The following is a 13,077-nucleotide window of genomic DNA, read 5'->3' on the forward strand; positions in this document are numbered from 1 at the left end:
CACTTTGCAAGAAGACCCAGTATTCCAACTCCTTCCACAGACTTACTGTTCCTACACAAACTTTGGCAATCTCGGAATGTATAAAGAGAATAAATTCTATGACGCCTTTTTTTAAAAGAAACATTATCCTCAAGAAAAAGCTATCCAAGATAACAGACTTAAAAGAAGAAGCAGGAATTAGAGATAGCAGAGAAAGATCATCACAATGATGTCTCAGCCTGTCCGTTATTGAATAAACATAAATCCTTGCAAGGTGATCATTCAGCAGAACACACAGGATACCATGACATCTTCGTTAATCAGAAAGGCGTCTACAATTTCATTCAGCAGAACAAACCATTACATGCATGGCTGTCTGCCATTAGAATTTAGTTCCAGTGAGATATCCCATTGGAGCAAGATATGCAATCAGACAAACTCTTCTGCTTTACACCACCTGCTAGATTGATAGTAACTGCATACTTCAAAGACACTTTTTAAACTTTAGTTAGACTCAATTAGAACTTTTTTTAGAGGACCTCTTTCCTCCTGTACCAGAATTTTTGCGTGTTGTCTCAGAAAGCTGTGTTCCCCCACCAGTTTCAGCTGCCTTGTCCATCTCACTTCTGTCAACCGGAGGCCTCCATGAGACCTCTGGGTTATTCAAAAACCATGGCCGAGGAGCAAGGCCCCTGTTGCCATTTGATTTGCCTAGATTGTAATCAGCATAGCGAAAATGCTCAAATACTGGAAGGGGTAAACTTGCCAAGCTTTCATACACTAGCCATTCCGAAGGTTGGCCAGGTCGGTAAGGCATGAACACGTTACTCACGAGGCCTGCAGGGGGTGTTATGGACGGTACAACTGGGGGACCAGACGTGCTCGGAGTGTTCTGTTCAGATGTCGAACTAGAAGCAATGGCAGATGTATCATGCTTGCTTGCAGTTTCAACTTGGGGTAAATCGTTACCTAGCCCTGCAGAAGCAGGCTCTGCACCAAGGAGCTTCTTGACAGGCTTCATTTTAGGCCTTCTCTTGTACCTGCCAAGTTTGCCAGTCTCTAAAAAACTGAAGACCTCCTTTTTTGACCGGAACCGCCGTTTTGAAACGGGATCAAAATAGTACTGCACAACAACACCAACAAAATATAAGAGATGATTGCAACAGAAATCTGTAAATGACAGACTTAATTCATATACAATTGGCAAGCTGCCATAGGTCATCGCCACATTGACTCACAAGCATGCGTGCATGTGTGTGTGTGTGTGTGTGTGTGTGTGAGAGAGAGAGACAGAGACAAAGACAGAGACAGACAAACAGACAGCTGTCTGTATACAAATTTAGATTTAAAGAAATGCATAAATGGACAAGCATACATACATGTATGTATGAATGTATATAGATGCATAGAAAGATAGACGTGTGTGTGTGTGTGTGTGTGTGTGTGTGTGTGTCCTCTCTCTCTCTCTCTCTCTCTCTCTCTCTCTCTCTCTGTGTGTCCATAAGAGAACCCTCTTACTCCAGCACATCGACACCCAGCCCCTATGCATTGCATTACAAGCGAAGGATTGGATCTGATCGACAGGAGCATATATACTTTCTACAACAAGAAGTGAGAGAGCTCAGACTTATGAGTGCAGCTGTTGAGAGGAAAGTGAAGGAGATGGCAAGAAATGGTAGACAAGAAATCATTGCAAAAGTACAGTACATCTCCACCAGCACCAACACTTGTCTCCAGGGTCAAAGAGATGATCGCCACTCAAGTAAGTTCAGCCAAACAATAGATGGCTATTGTGGCCGATAACAAAATCAACAAAGAAGATCTAAAAGAGCAGGAAGCCTGAGTGTATAATAAGAAAATACCACCCTTTGGGGGATTATCAGAAGATTGCCTTTGATGAAGGATACAATGAAGAAGAGAGGATCACATGCCTCAAGAAGGAGATAGCACAAATTGAATGGGATGCAAATGACATTAGTTGTATCTCTAAAAAGGGAAAACAGCTACAAGTTTATTTCAATGAGAGGGCAGGAGGAGCAAAGATTCTCTGCAAGCTGAAGAGAACATGGGTATAGATAGCTGAAGAGCTCACTCCAACTCAGCTCAAACTAAGGAATATCGAAGTTACCGAAGTGAAGGATGCACCCAAAGCTGGAAAACGGGCAGTCTACCAAGATGGATTGGCATTAATTAGAGATTTCATATTTAGACCCAAAGACCCTCAGTCTTAAACTGATACAATGAAGGCCACTTTATGATAATACTAGAATGTAGACGTGTGCTATAAGAACCTCGCGCTAGGATGCCATGTGCTCCTCGGCTCTCTAGTTTATCCAGATATCGCACAAGTCTTTTTGGCATTTTGTTTTTTGTCCCATAAGCCCATGAGGCCTCCTACGGATGTTAATATAACTTTCTTCTCTCTCTCTCTCTCTCTCGGATGATGTTGATGACGTCACTCATGCTATTTTTACTGATGAGGATGATGTTGATGACATCACTGAAGCTATTTGACTATGTATTTTTTGTATTTTTTGGGCTTAGCGTTCAGCATGGGTGATGATGCTTGCTTAGTAGCTCCACCCTATTAGTCTCATAAACCCATCTGTCTTTCGTAGACTTTAATAAACTTTCTTTCTTTCTTTCTTTCTCTCTCTCTCCAACCCACCACACACACATGCACACATGACAATTTTATGCACATGTGCAACCCACCACATGCGCGCGCACACATGACACTTGCATGCACATGCGGGTGCTCAAAGAGAGAGAGATAGAGAGAGAGAGAGAGAGAGAGAAAGAGAGAGATGAATCAATGTTTTATACATATAAATATCCAATGAATCCATTAATGAGTTTTTGAGTCTCTCATCAGCTCAATTTAATATTATCACATGGTCATGATTTACACAATAAACAACAGAAAACAAACAGGCCAGGCATTACACAATTACTTCTCTAAATCAAAACTGCACCAAGATGCTCATATAAAGTCATCCCATTGTTTGCACCAAAGAGAGCTCAATGTGGTATGATCTCCACCTTCAAAGTAGCACCCTCTTGTAAGAGAAGGGAAGGGACAGAAGGTGTAAGTATCAATAACGGTTATAGTAGGAGGAGGAGAGACAACAGGAAGCATCCAGAACCATTTTTACCCTGTGAATCCTAGCCAAGATCCCAAATATATTTGCAAATAAGCTGGTTCCTTCGGTTACAAATAGATGGTGAATTAAGAGAGAATAAGAGGGGGGGGGAAGGAAGAAGAGAGAGAGTGTGTGTCAAGGCAATGAAGGAACTAGAACAAGATGGACCACGTAGACTAACCATGGGTAAAAAAGTTCCCTCCAAAGGACAAAGCCACAATTTCCTTCTTGCCCTACTCTTAACCGAACCACTCCATACTCTTGCAGACCTAACCCATCAGCTATCGTGAATACTGGCCAAGAGCCATGGAAAAATAGCTTATATTATATAATGATGCTAATATAATGCAAGGAGAACAGACCCACTATTTGCTCAAGCATTGGTCGCACGCCTTATGAAGCGGCGTTTGGATGGCGGTTTACATCAGTCCTCACCCGAATGGCGTCTTCATCTCTTGAAGCCAACAAAACCATCTAATCAATGGCAAAGATTACGGAGTCCGTGAAAAGACACATTGCCAAAGCTCAAGCATCGTACACACGCCAAGCTAACAAGTCCCGACGAGATGCCCAGTATAAAGAAGGTCAATGGATATATCTACGCATTATCAAGCAAAGATTGAAGCATGTGGGCAATTGATGCCCTAAGCTGTCCTTCAGGAGCTTCGAACCATTCCCTATCATTCAAAAGATCAATGATGTCTCAATGAAGTTACGTCTTCCCCATGCACCCCTGCACTTGGGTGCAATGTGACACACTAGCTACATTGACAAGTGCGTCACAGTTCCCTAATAGGAGATTTTGTCGTATGATGTGCCCCCTTTGTGAGCCCTTGTCCAAGGACAATCGTGTTGGAATGGTCACCTCCCCATCTGTAAGCCCCCATATGAGGAGAGCATGGGGGAGGTGGAACTAGGGATGTATACATGGGCACACATGAGCTGTCACGGGGACAGCACAAGAGACTTTGTGCAGGAGAGATGGCAAGGGTATGTAGCCCTAGATCTGGTCTGGCAGGACGGAACTGCAGAACAGGCGTACAGCCTGCAACAGGGCCCTATGAAGGGCACGATGACATCAGCAAGGTACGGACCCACTGTACAGGGCTGTATGGAGGCCTATTGGATGAAGAACAGGGCTGCTGGAAGCCTGGCTGAGAAAAGGCGCCTGCATGGTGGGCCTTGTATGGAGCCTGCAACAGGTCGGGCACAGGGCCAGCAGGTGGGCAAACTGCCTGGGCCTATGGCGGGCTGCGACGTGGCCAGGCGGGTCTGAGGAACAGCCCCCAACCAGGTCGGTTTACAAACTGAGGGGGGGGCTTCTGGCCCGTCCCTTGGGCGTCACACTTGGGGCGAAGGAGAGTGGAAGGTGTGCTGCACACTGAGTTCCCTAGAGGCTGGACCTTGGCTGTCTTCTAGGGCAGCAAGGTGTTGTGATCAAACATCTTCTGGAGCAGCAAAACACCAGCAGTCAGGAGCAGCAGGAGACCTAGTCTTGGAGCCTATTCCAGGAGGACCAGGAGAGAAGGAAGAGCTGCAGACTGAGCTTGGAGCTGACACTCAGAGCAGCAAGGTAGAGAAGTACCCTCTGGCCAGGAGGACCAGGAGAGAAGGAAGAGCTGCAGACTGAGCTTGGAGCTGACACTCAGAGCAGCAAGGTAGAGAAGTACACTCTGGACAAAGAGTCTACATACGCTCGAGGTGGAGCACGCGGGCTCAGAGATCTAGAAGTGCTTGACATCTAGTAGGAGAACCTTTTGGTATTGTATCCTGTCCTACTTTGTGGACAGAAGGAAATATAAAGTATATACCTAGATGAATCCAGGAACGATCCCAAACTAAAAACACAACATAGTGCAGTTTCAATCTCACGGTAGTCACTCATAAGATTGAAAACCATAAACTCCATCACGCATAGCAGGGACTAGCTACTATGACATCCCCACTGCGTCATCAGCGCCCAACAGTGGGTGTAGACCATAGTATAAAAATATGCTCACACACATACAAATCCACACACCCACACATACTTGAGCATCCATTTATACAAAGTCTTCGTACTAATTTTCTGTCGGCACTCAAGAGGTGAAGGGCAGACTCAGCCATGACGAAGGCTAGCACTTTTTTTTTTTTTCGAAAAAAACAGTGCTAATTATATTACTTCGAGAACAAGATACAAAAGGTCAGCTTATAGCTGACGGGCTGCGTTCACAAATCGGACACAGCCCTAAAAGGTAGCAGAATAAATCATACTCTCACGGAGAGATAAGATGAGTGTGAATGAACAGCCATCGGGGTGGTGAGTAGTGCCACCGAAGGCCCTGCGTAGTCTGCTCGAAGAAGAGGCCCTGTGTGTCCCAAGCCCGGAGGAAGCGTCTCCGCTTCTCCTGACCGGCCCGGGAGTCTCCCTGAATCTGGTCCCACTGGCCTCCGAGGGTATGAATAATCTCACTCCAAATCTCCGCCATGATCTGGGCAGTCGATAAGGAGGTGCCACCGAGGATCTGCGCGCAGCGCGAGGTCCAGATGTGCCACCCTGTAATGCTGCTAATAATCTCCCAGACTGGCTGCCTCTCCCGAACTCCTGTATCAGCCTCTGCTAGGTGCTGCGGGATACCATCGAGCGGCCCCCACGTCCCCTGTGTGATAAGGAAAGTGGGGTCCTGCTGGCATGCCTCGAATAAGTGATGAAGACCAGGTGCGGTGCTGCACCAACAGAACGCGCCCCAAGTGATCAATCCTAGCTCTGGTGCTGCGCGAGTGAGAATCCCGAAAGTCCACCTCCACACTTCCTGGGCGCGAGTGCAGCTCCACAGGCAGTGTTTTGGTGACTCCTCATCCGCATGGCAAATCTGGCAGCATCCGTCCTGGCCTATCTACCTCAACCAGCTCCCCACTGGAAGACCTTTGTGGGCAAGAAGCCACAGGAAGTATGAGATCTCCGCGGCCGCCAGCTCTCCCACAAGGCCTTCCAGAATGCCTGCAAAAAGAACCTGGAAATACCCTGTGCGTACCAGCTGGGTCGCTGGGTGGGGGGGCGGCTCTGCATCCTCCCAAGAACTCGCCTGCCCAGAGTCGTGCTGTAGGCGAAGAAGGAAGTCGGCCCCTGTCCTGTCACAATCTCTGGCCACCACCACTCTCCTGGGTCCCAATCAAGCTCTGACAAGGCCCGCCCCTCCCAGAGCCAGAGACGCCAAAGCTGCATCTGGTCCTGCTCGATGCTAGGGTCGGTACGCCAGACCTTCCCCAAAAGGCCTACGACCCGAACCCTCTGCCATGGGAGTAGGGGGGATGAGCGCATCCTCTCTCCTGAGTCGTCCATCCCCAGAAACCGCGAAGAAGGAGATAGAGGAGTCATCCATACGTCCTGCGATCACCAGTGGGATGCCACGGGGGGTGAACTGTCCCAGCCAGCGGGCGTCACCAGGCATGAGGACCTGAGGCTCAGGTGGAACCAACCAAACAGCTGGGATCGCACCGTCGATCTCCGTGCGTCTCGCCTGGGCTCCACGTGCACCTCCAGCTGCGTCTGCAAGATCAGCCGTCTCCAGATGTCTGTACGTATCCCTCCAAACTCGAAGGGACCGGGCTGGCCCCCTCATCCAGCCGTCCCACCTGATATGTGATCTCTCCCCCAACTGAAGGCCCTCGGCATCTCTAACCTGATCGTTCCAGATAAGCGGCTGGCGATCGATCTCCTCCTGACAGCTAGGAGGGGACTGAATGAGACTGAGGCGGAGCTGCCTCCAAACCATGAGGAGGCTACGAACGAGTGGGGAACGGGGCTGAGTGAGCGGGGCAGAAGTGAAGATCCACCTGAGGGACGGTAGCCACTCTCCACCTCGGCGCGGGACACAAGAACCGACTCCCTGTTGAAGTAACATCTTCCACGTCTGCCCCCCCGGGGTCAAACCGCGGATGACAAGCTTGCCTAACAAGGCCTGACTCTGAAGCTCTGGATCGATGACCCCCAGGCCACCCTTAGCCTGCGGAAGAATGACTGTCTGCCAAGTAACCCTGGCTCTGGTATCTCTAAGACCATCCTCCCCGGACCAAAGGAAGTTCCGAACCAACCTCCTGAGCTGTGCCACGCTGGATCTCGAGAAACACTAGCAGGAAGCCACATACCAAGCCGTGGCTAGGAGGACCTGGTTAACTACCAGGGCACGACCTGCAAGAGAGAGCTTAGCAGTGCTCCAGAAAGCCAGCTTCCGTCGGATGGAGTCTAGCACCGGGAGAAACTGCTGAGCTGGCGTGATGTCTAGGCCAACCTGAAAGCCAAGGTATCTAGCTGTCTGTCCCCGTGGAATCCATCTAAAACCCAGAAATCGCCCCCACTGAGAACACGCCCCAGGGTCTGTGAGAAAACCAACTGATTTGTTCCAGTTGATTTTCGCACCAGCGGCCGAGCAGAAGACCTCCAGGGCCATCCGCACCCTCTCTAGCATCCTCTCATCGTCCTGGACATAAAGGGCTGTATCATCTGCGTACTCCGAGTCCAAAAGCTCCATGTCCTCCCGGAGTGGAAGGCGAACACCCCTGATCCCTGTGGACCTCGCCCGAAGGTAGTAAGTCATAGCCTCGGCGAAGAAGAGAAACAAGTAAGGAGCAAGGGGGCAGCCCTGACGCACTGATCTCTCCAAGCTAAAGCGCTCACCCATCCTGCCTCCAATGATGACCCTGCTAGACGCTGTCCTGTACAAAGCTGAGATACCCTGAATCGCTGGATCCGAAGCTCCTCCGAGCCCGGGGAAGCCTGCTGGAGTCGCTGAATGGAGGCGAGGTCCCGCCGAAGAGCTCTCTCTCTGCCCCACCAATCCTGTCGAACCTGTAGGGCTGCGAGCTGGCAGATCTGGCTGGACTCCTGCAAAGCCTGCGCCACCGAGTCAACCAGATCCACGCACTCGCCCCAGTCTCTGTCCCAAAGACTGCAAATACTGCTGCGCACGTCCACCCTCGAGAAAATGGAGTCGGGAATCCTGCATGACCGGGGGGGAAGGGCCTGGGCTGCCGAATCTAATGATAGGAGCACAGGCGCATGGTCGGAAAGTGTCGTCCCTGGAACTATACCCGCCTGACCGCCTCTGCTGATGGCCCAATCACTGACATAAAATCTATCAAGCCTCTCCAGGAGTCTGCCTCCTTCCCTGCGGAAGCCCCATGAGAAGTCCAAGCTCCCGTGCCAACGCCGGAAGGACGGGTCTCTCCAACTGTCCCTCCCTCCTGTCGCGAAGATGAAAGAGTCCCAAGCTGACTGCTCTGCCTGAGCCATACCTGTAAACTCCGGACCTCTGCCCTGCTGGTCCTCCAAGGTCTCCAGATTGTTGAAGTCACCTCCAACAATCCAGGAATCCATGTCTGGAAGAATCCCTGTAAGTGTCCTCCAGAAGGTGGCTCTGCATCGGAGGTCTGTGGGAGCATAAATGTTGAGGATTCCTATTTTGGATCCCTCCAATTCCAGGCCTACCCAAAGGGCCCGACCTGGGATCAACGTGCCATGGCCGAAAACTCCCTGGGCTAACTGCTCGCACACGGAGGTACAGACACCCCCACTCCTCCCCTGTGCGCCGATCGAGGGCTCCCAATAAGTGTGGGAACGTCCAAGGAGAACCTTCCCGCAACTACGGGAATGAGCCGCAGAAAGCTTATGCTCCTGGAGCAGAAGTACATCCAAACGACCAATCACTGCTGGCTGAAGTTCCTGTCGCAAAATGAGCTTCCTGGGACCACGGGTGCCAGAAGAGTGAAACCCGTTCACATTCCAGGATACGAGGTGTAGGCTCATGGAGAGGGATGGGAGGCTGCGAACAACTGTCTGCTCGCGGTCGAGGTCGATGAAGAAGCAGACATATCGGAATGGAGGCGCTGCCGCTTATGAGAAGGTTTGGAGGGGAAGATGGGGTCGTCCTGCCCGTTCTTCAACACCTTCAGCAAAGGCGAGAGGCCTTTGGTGCCATGAGCAAATGCTTTCTCGAGCCAGCTCGAGATCTCTGAAGTAGTCATCCCATAGAAGGTTCGGAGTTTCTGAGGGGACCAAGCTCTGACATCCTGGGGGAGGGGCCATGACAGGGGAGGCCTGAGGATCACAATCAGTCGGAAGCGTTTGGCGGCACAACGCCACCGCAGGCGCACATCGCCCTCGGACCACTGAGTCTCGAGAAGCTGCCCACCGGACGGGCCTATCCAAGAGCAAACCTGGGCGTGTGTCTGCTCTCTGAGAGCCTCCCAAACCGAGTCGTCTGTCCAGGTCTCGGTGCCATCGCTGAGGAACGTGAAAGCGAAGCTAGGGCCATCCCTAGGGGCCAAGGCGGCAATCTTCCCATCCGCCCCTTTGCGGAGCAGGAAGATACTGATGTCGAGACATGCCGGGAAGGTCCCAAGGTCGGCCACATCCAAGTAGTCCCAGGGGCCAGATCTGTAAAAGTCTCGAGGAAGCTCTCTCTCCTGAAGCTGAGACCCATCAGAGTCTGCCACTGAGGGGCTAGCGGACAGGGAAGCCTGCTCCAGTGGTGGTGTAGACTCCGGGTGTCCTGCCAGCGGGGGGGGAGGGGGAGGAGGCTGAGGGGTAGGCGACTCAGACTCCACGGAGGCGACTAGCGGAGGAGGTGTGGGAGGAGGAGCGGGGGCTGCCCTCGGCTGGGAAGCCGACGGTGCAGCTAACTCTGTAGGAGAGTCGAGGGAGACGGGGGGGGGGGGGGGGGGGATGGGGATGCATCTGGAACTGGGGCTGAGAGGGAGGAGGAGGAGACTGATGAAGAAGAGGCGGGGGCTGAAGCTGCGGGTCGGGAGAAGGGGGGTGAAACTGGGGAAGGGGCTAGGACTGAGTGGAAAGGGGCGGGGGAGCGGGAGAGAGGGGGATCTGAGGCTGTGAAGGGCGGGCTGCCGTCGAAGAAGAAGCTCTCCCAGGTCCCTGGGGCGGCTACCTGTCAGGTCTCTGGGGTGCTGCTGCAGGAAGGGTAACCTCTGCCTCCTTGCCTTTATCCGAAATCTTCTTGTTCTTTCCTCTTTTCCTTCTAACCTCGGTCCAACCGCCTACTAACTCTGGACCGGACTCCGGCTGCCTCGGCTCCTCCTGACATGGCTGTCCGGGGGGGGGCGGAGGCGGAGGGGGCGGGGGCGGGGGGGGTCGAGAAGAGCTGGCGAAACGTGGACAAGCAGCCGCCAAGTGCCCAAAGCCGTGGCACCTCAGGCACTGACCTGGCTGTCCGGTGACTATCATGCTCTGGGTGATGCTGCCGGCATCTGTCACGATCTCGATCACTGCAGGGAGAGTCGCAGGATCTGCCACAGCCACATGGACTCGGGGGGCTCCTGCCGTAGTCACCGCGTCGACGAAAGTGTCGTGCATAACCCAGCCAAAGTGGGAGCCCAAGTCCCTGACAATCGGCCGCAGCTCAGCAGCAAGACCTGGAAAAACTAGCGTCACTGGGTGGCGAGGTATACGGAACCGAACATCAAAATCCGCTGCGCTGAATCCACGGTACCACGGGACTATCATGATAATCTTTCCATCCACCGATGTGGGGGAACCGGCAATCAGGTTGCTCGCAGCTTTCTCATTGGAGAGTTTGAGCCAGAAGATGCCCCTTCCCATAAGGGCCACCTCCTCAATATGGCCATCCTCTAGCAGGAGAGTGGACTGGAGCCAGTCCTTGATGGCTGATCTGGAGGGAGAGTGTCCAATGACTCTGCCGTAAACAGAGGTACGGGCAAAGTCATTGGCAACCTCCTGAACACGAGATGATTGTTGCTCTGTCAGGATAACGCGGTAGGCATCTGGAGAGGGAGGGTCCGACTGGGCCTCCGGATCCGGGCAGGGAGCCGCCATACCGCCAAGACTAACTGCAAGCTTCCGATGAGGAAAAGGCTGCCACCCAAAAAGGGGGGTCGAAACGGGAGGGTGGAGCCTGGGTGTGGAGAGGACGGTTGCGGAGGCGGAAGGTGGAGAGAATGGAGGGCGGAGGACGGAGGGGCGAAGCGGAAGGCAGGGAGGCGGGGGGGACGCGGGGGGAGTGGGGGCGGAGAGTTGGTGAAGTGAGGAGGCGGCGGGAGCGGGGTGAGGTGGGGCGGGGCGGAAGGGTGGGGGTGGCGGGATGGAGGAGTGGAGCGGAAGGGCGGGGCGAGGCGGAGTGAGGGGGCGGGGGGTTCGGGGGCGGGGGGCGGGGTGAAGGGTGCGGGGTGCGGGGAAGACGGGGGGCGGAAGGGCGGGGGGGCGGGGGGTTGGTGTGGCGAGGGGGCGGAGAGGTGAAGCGGGGGGCCGGAAGAGCGGAATGGAGGCGGGGGGGGCGGGTGAAGCGAGGGGGGTCGGGAGGGTGAGGCTGAGCGGCGAGAGGGGGGGTGAGGTGAAGCGAGGGGGGGGTTGCGTGAGTCGAGGTGAGGCGGAAGGGGGCGGGGTGGAAGGGAGCGGAGAGGCGAGGGGGCGGCTGAGACGAGGGAGGGGGTGAGAGCGGAGGCGAGGGGCGGCGAGGGAGAGGCGAGGTGGAGGGGAGCGGAGAGACGAGGTGGAGGGGAGCGGAGAGGCGAGAGGGCGGCGAGGGGGGGTGAGAGCGGAGGCGAGGGGCGCAGCGAGGTGGGCGGCGGGTGAGGGGGAGGAGGGGCGGGGGGCGAGGGCGGAGGGGCAGGGGATGGGGGTGGTCGAGGCGAGGTGAGGAGCTAGGGGGGGGGAGGTAGAGCTAGCGGGGGGGGGGGAGGGGAAGCTCGCAGGAGCGCAATGATAAAACTTGTTTAGTTGAGGGGATCAGTAATTTACTCGAAGGCTAGCACTAAAGGAGAAGGCCAATCAAAAGGTAGTCCAAAATCTCTTCATTCAAGCTACAACTGCTTGTGAAGTCTAAACGATTTCATTTTAGTCTCTCCCAAACGAGCATCTAAATCTACCTGATAAGGCATCGCACCATTTAAGATATAAAGAATTATCGCAATACCAGCAGGCCGCAACTTGGATGAAAACTTCATAAGGTGAAATTTACATGTCTGCTAATACGGCAGAAGCACACGGGCCCCAAAAGGCTGACCAGGAAGACCCAAGGCAAGCAAGGAAGGCTGCACAAAAAGTCCCCTGGCAAATGAGCCAGGGGGGGCTTTTATAGGCTGGAACCAAGCCAACCAGGCTGTAAAACAGCCAACTCGGTCGGCTGTTTACAGCAGGCTGGTTGGCCCAGCCAGCCCCATTAAAGGGGCCCTTGGCAGCCCTCTTTCCTCACTCAGTTACCCTCCATCCTTCAGCACTACTTCAGCCAATCTTCAGCCCTCGGAGCAGCCTCTATGCCTTCCCCCTTCTAGCCCTGATCAGCCTCAGTCCCTTGGCCCGTCAGCAGGGCGTTGGACCAGCAAATGGAGCAAGGTTTGGGTACTGTTTCGTTGCATGTTTCATACTCTTGGTGACATCTCCATGTGTTACTGAGGTCAGATATGCAAACCTAGAAGTCACAATGAAGATGTCTGATATTAAGATGTGGGCAAACGGGGAGTCAGAGAAGCTTTGTGAAGGTGAAGGACAGCAAGGAGTGCTTGGACTCTTCCAAGTGCTTTGACTGTTGATACTAACATGAGGGTGGATTCCATGGAGTGCCCTAGGGCTTCAAGTTCAGATGGATGTTGTAATTCAGAAGGGGGCATTACAGGACTACACAGATCATTGGTATGTGCCTCCATGAGTGTCATGTGCACGGATTAGTATCTGAGGTGTACTAGGTACACAAGACTAGCTCAGGTAGCTTGGGGAGGCTTAGAGCTAGGCAGGCTTGATTCTCGGGTTGAGTGGCAAGGGTACGAACCAGTTAGAGGTCTTCGCTATTTTTGGTGCTTGGGGCCCGAGTCTATAAAAGGGGCCCAAGGGTTCAATTCTCAGGGAGCCGATGGGAGCAAGTTTCGTTCCCAGGTGCTAGGTCTGATCCTAGATTGAGTCGCGGACGCGCGCCTGCATCTTAGCGTAGCCCAAGGCCCAGTAGCAAAT

At 53.4% G+C, this 13,077-nt stretch overlaps 1 protein-coding gene across 1 annotated transcript in view; it reads right to left on the reverse strand.

Annotated features, from left to right (window-relative positions):
• Nucleotides 1-295: 295 nt before the first annotated feature.
• The window catches only part of LOC147880009 (uncharacterized), a 33,522-nt gene continuing 20,740 nt past the window's right edge, over nt 296-13,077 (reverse strand). Inside the window, exon 2 of the mRNA XM_087372078.1 lies at nt 296-1,102. Coding sequence (XP_087228204.1) covers nt 494-1,102 — 609 coding nt within the window. The 3' untranslated portion in view covers nt 296-493. The remainder of the gene's footprint in view (nt 1,103-13,077) is intronic.

This window comes from Dipteris shenzhenensis, chromosome 33 (genome assembly GCF_047967505.1).
Source record: "Dipteris shenzhenensis isolate YYH24624 ecotype China chromosome 33, Dip_SZ_1.0, whole genome shotgun sequence".
NCBI classification, from domain to species: domain Eukaryota; kingdom Viridiplantae; phylum Streptophyta; class Polypodiopsida; order Gleicheniales; family Dipteridaceae; genus Dipteris; species Dipteris shenzhenensis.